Below are 4,634 nucleotides of genomic sequence, written 5' to 3'. Positions count from 1 at the left end.
GGAAATCAGAGAGTCATCTGGAAGGTGGCCTGATTCATGGGAAACATGAAAATCAGTTTTGGACCCTCTGGGATGAACCAGAAGGGGCATGATCACCATAAAAATTATTGTAACAATTAAGATGATGGACCAGAATACAATCGGAAGTAAAGGTGGAATTGGCTTCCGCCCAAGACTCTTGACAGCTGGAGCTTGGTCAAGCAGCAGTCGTAGAGGTCTGGGCATCGCCAATCCACTAATATTACAATTGAAAATATTACTTCTGCACTATGAAACAGAAGATATGGGGTTCAGAGGGGAGCCCATCTGAGTGAGGACTTTATCTAGCCACTGAAGAGGCCCATGAAGATGAATCTCAATCCAACATGGAGTGCTCGTAACATCCTGTCGATGATATTCTGCTCCCCAGCCCTAGGAAAAAGAACAAATACCATAGCAAATCCCTCTTCAAACTGTCACAGTCTAAATCAATTTTACTGTAACAATAAAAGTTTAACAGTAAAGATAAGCAGAACATACTTAAAGGAAATAACTACCACCAAACCAATCTTAGCATTCACCTTGGAATTAAAAGCAACACAATACCTGCACTACTGAATGATAAGTGATTTAAAAATAATAATAATATTTAATCCCTTCATACAAACCAGTGGGGCCAGATATGTTTCCGAATTATTTTTAATAAATATAACCCATAAATAGCCTCATGTAAGTTCAGACCAAATTTTGCCACCAAAAAAGTTTTTGGTTTTGGGGTTTTTCATTTGTAATTTTTAAAGCAGCAGATAAAACACTGCAGATCTGATCAATGCATGCATGTGTAATTTAATGTAGCAATCATGTATCAATTACCCTTTCAGATGGGAAATTGCTGGAATAAACTAGGCGGAAAAAACACTTTACCTTAAAAATCCAGACAAAGATTAAAACAGAATATTTTCTATCTTATTTGCCTGGATTTATCAAGTTCTCTACTACTTACAGGTAATGCTAGTCCGGGAAAATTGGAAAGTAAAAGAAAATAGAGATTAAAATAAATATGGAAGTCATTTTTTTTATGGGGAAGTGGCCTCATGGCTACTAATAAACTAATGCATGCAAAAGACCTATGGCAAAAGAGCAGGAAAACACTGGACTATGGGACTGAATGTCAAAAACAAAAACAAAAAAAAACCCGTAACATTTGACAGGCACTCTTTTTTGGTAAGTCCTTAAGGACCATTTATATACAGTATAATTTGCTTGGGAGCTCTGGTAGCATAGTGGCTAAGGCACTTGACTGCTAACCAGAAGGCTGGCGGTTTAAACCCACCAGCCACTCCTCGGAAGGAAGGTTGGGCAATCCTACTTCCGTAGTGATACTGCCTCAGAAACCCAAGGAGGGGTCACTATGAGTCGGGGCCGACTCGACGGCAAACAACAACAACATAATTTGCTTAAATATATCACTAAAATTATTTCCCGATTTTGTTCATGAATCAGCATCTTTGGAATGCCAGTCAAATCAAGCCAAGAAAGTAAACAATGAATTTGAAAATTTCCTTGAACTTTGCAAATCCTTAATAACAGAGCTTAGATACAAGTAAAATAATTTTACTGCTCACTCAAATCACAGTAATAAATTTAAAAAACATAGTAATAATCTTAGTACTCAAAATAATTCTGTAAGTCACTCTAATGCAATCTATTAATAATTGAAACTGTTATGGCTAAGGAACTCAAAAAGCAATTCTAGTATTAAATACTTTCCAGCAATTTAGGTCTTAGCTGAAATTCTTCAGCCCCACTCAATAAGAAATCACTATCATATACTTTGTAACAACACCTGGATTATAAATGAAATCTCAGAACTATCATGTAGTTAAAAGTTATAATTTCAAGAATTTCATTTAAAAATCTACTAAATCAGGGTACAAGTAATAATCATCCTTTGTATTTAGCAAAATGTCATTTTTGTTATAACATACAGAAATATACTTATTTTACAGTGGCTCAAATTAATTTACAGGTCACAGTCCACTCACCTTGACAAAGCTCATTCGAATGGTGCACATTTTGGTGAGCTCATATACTGCCTCAAACCCATGGTTGACAGACTGAGCCAGAAGCTGAGCAAATTCCTGATTGTTAAAAATTTTAAGGCTGCAGCTGCTGGGAATCTTACAGACAGTAGTGGGATGAAAGCCATGATGAAAGTTGCAGTTCCTACTCTGTACAAATATGCTGCTGTCACTGAGGCACTCCGCGTACACCTCCCCGCCGACATAGTACAGATGAACACCTAAAAAAGGCAGGCATAATGAGATTCAGCTTAACAAAGCATTATGATGAGATCAAAGAGACTGTATGAGGAATACCAAGCATATCCACTAACCCACAGAAACTCCCAACAGTCTTTAGATAAAAATTACCACTAGATGGCCTTCTCAGCCAACTATAAACAAGAGGTAAATGGGAAATGTAAATGAATTTAAAATGGTCCTCAAATAAAATAACTTAAGAAACACCTCAAGTTGACAGCATATTAGGTTATCAGCTCTTAGTTCTTTTTTTTTTTTTCCTTTTCCAACAATCATTTAAGGCACTTGACAACTAACCAGAAGACTGGCAGTTCAAACCCACCAGCCACTCCTAGGAAGGAAGGTTGGGCAACCTACTTCCATAGTGATACCACCTCGGAAACCAAAGGAGGGATTGCTATGAGTCAGATCAGACTCAAGGGCAGTGAGAGTTTTTTTCTTTTTTTTTAACTACCATAAACAGTTGTTCAGCAAAAAGTTTTGCACTTTTTACTAATGAAGAGGAGAACGCCCCCCCCCAAAAAAAACCAAACTCACTGCTGATGAGTCGATTCCAACTCATAGCGACCCCTCCTTGGGTTTCCAAGGTGGTATCTCTACAGAAGTAGATTGCCCAATCTTCCTTCCAAGCAGTAGCTGGTGGGTTTGAACTGCTAGCCTTCTAGTTAGCAGTCAAATGCCTTAGCCATTACGTTGAGGTCACAGAAATAATCTGTAAACAGCAGATTTTACTTTTTTTTTTTAAAAAAAGGAAGTATTTAAAAATAAAAATTATGTATGTGTGTGAATATAGTCTCAATATTAAAAATAAAAATATATAGCTAAAGTTGAAGTGACCTAGTATTTTCCCAACTTATAACCCCTACAAGTCTTCAAAGTGCTTTTTTCATAGCAATCGCTATCAGTTTGTTGTGTATCCTTTTAACTTTTTTTAACATGCATTTAATTACATGTATGTGTTCCCAAAGAATACTTACATATGGTTGTGTATGTGGGGGAGGGAGGGAGGGATTGTGTGTGTGCATTTAATATAAATGGTATCATACTCTGTTAAAATCAGAAATTGCTTCTTTTAACAACATTTCTTGAAGATTTCAGACCTATCTATCTATCTATATATATATTACATAAACTCTAAAAACTCACTGCCGTCAAGACTCATAGCGATCCTCCTTGGGTTTCTGAGGCGGTATCCCTAAGGGAAGTAGATTGCCCAACCTTCCTTTCAAGGAGTAGCGCTGGTGGGTTTGAACTGCCAGCCTTCTGATTAGCAGTCAAATGCCTTAGGCACTTAACGGGGTTAATACACACACACACACACACACACACAATATATAAATTATATAGTATATTTATTTTTTACACCATTAAGTGTCATATGTAATTCTGGAATGAGTATACAGTATTTTATTTAACTGTCTACTAACAGACATTAGAATGTTCCCAAGTTTTCACTACTGCAGACACTGCTACAAGGAATATCCTTGTACATACCTCTATATACATGTGAGTCAGAGACTTGCATCAGGCCGTGATACTAAAAAGTTTTATTTCTGAGAAAATAAAAAGTACTCATAGAGGAAAGGGTTCTAGAATCAGATATTGGAAAAAAAGGGAAAACTGATCCTAGAATTTCAGAATTCACCCAATAGCTCTCCCTTATTCTACCGTAATAGAGAAAAATCAATGCACAAAAGTGAGGCATTTCATTTAAAAAACCAAATCACAGCAAGTTGGCAGTAAGGTAAAAGAGAATGGAACCTTTGTTTTCAATTGATTTTGGGCCAGAATATTTTCTGTAACTCTCCTATAAGAAATCCCATTACAATTATAGGTACTTACCTTTCATTCCCAATTTGGACTAAGACTCTCAAATCAAAGAAGCAAAAACATAGCAAGTGATAAAAACAAAATTTCTAAGACACAATCAAGACATTCAATTTGGGATTACTTTCCTTCTTGACCATTGATGTATGAGACTTTTATATTTCATTGCAATGTGAAAAGTTTCTTGTTTATGGCAGCAAGTCATCTTGCAGGATTAACTATAAATAAAATTTTCTTATCTGAATTTAAAAGGGAAAAGAGGTGGCAGTAAAGCCTCTGGAGACTTAAATCATTCAAACTAGATTTCTTACCTGTAATTCTGCTCTTCAAACATTATGGACATTCTTAGACACCATTCCAACCCAAAATACTTCACAAACACTTTAATTTGAAAATTCTAATCCTTCATCAGCACTTTTTTTTCCACAAATATTTTGTCCTATGGAGTCAATCTAACTCAGAGTGACCCTATAGATACTTCTTATGTATTTACTATGAGCTACTGTT

At 36.0% G+C, this 4,634-nt stretch overlaps 1 protein-coding gene across 1 annotated transcript in view; it reads right to left on the bottom strand.

Annotated features, from left to right (window-relative positions):
* Window positions 1-267: 267 nt before the first annotated feature.
* SMAD5 (SMAD family member 5) overlaps window positions 268-4,634 on the bottom strand; it is a 26,876-nt gene continuing 22,509 nt past the window's right edge. The window contains exons 5-6 of the mRNA XM_007943783.2: window positions 2,025-2,281; window positions 268-411 (exon numbers count right to left, since the gene is read on the bottom strand). Of these exons, the coding sequence (XP_007941974.1) occupies window positions 268-411; window positions 2,025-2,281 (401 nt within the window). The remainder of the gene's footprint in view (window positions 412-2,024; window positions 2,282-4,634) is intronic.

The sequence above is a fragment of the Orycteropus afer genome, unplaced genomic scaffold, assembly GCF_000298275.1.
Source record: "Orycteropus afer afer isolate SDZICR_OR568_19922 unplaced genomic scaffold, OryAfe1.0 scaffold00112, whole genome shotgun sequence".
In the NCBI taxonomy this organism is placed as follows: domain Eukaryota; kingdom Metazoa; phylum Chordata; class Mammalia; order Tubulidentata; family Orycteropodidae; genus Orycteropus; species Orycteropus afer.
Note: the sequence above shows the minus strand (reverse complement) of the source record. Positions and strands in the feature narration are given on the sequence as shown.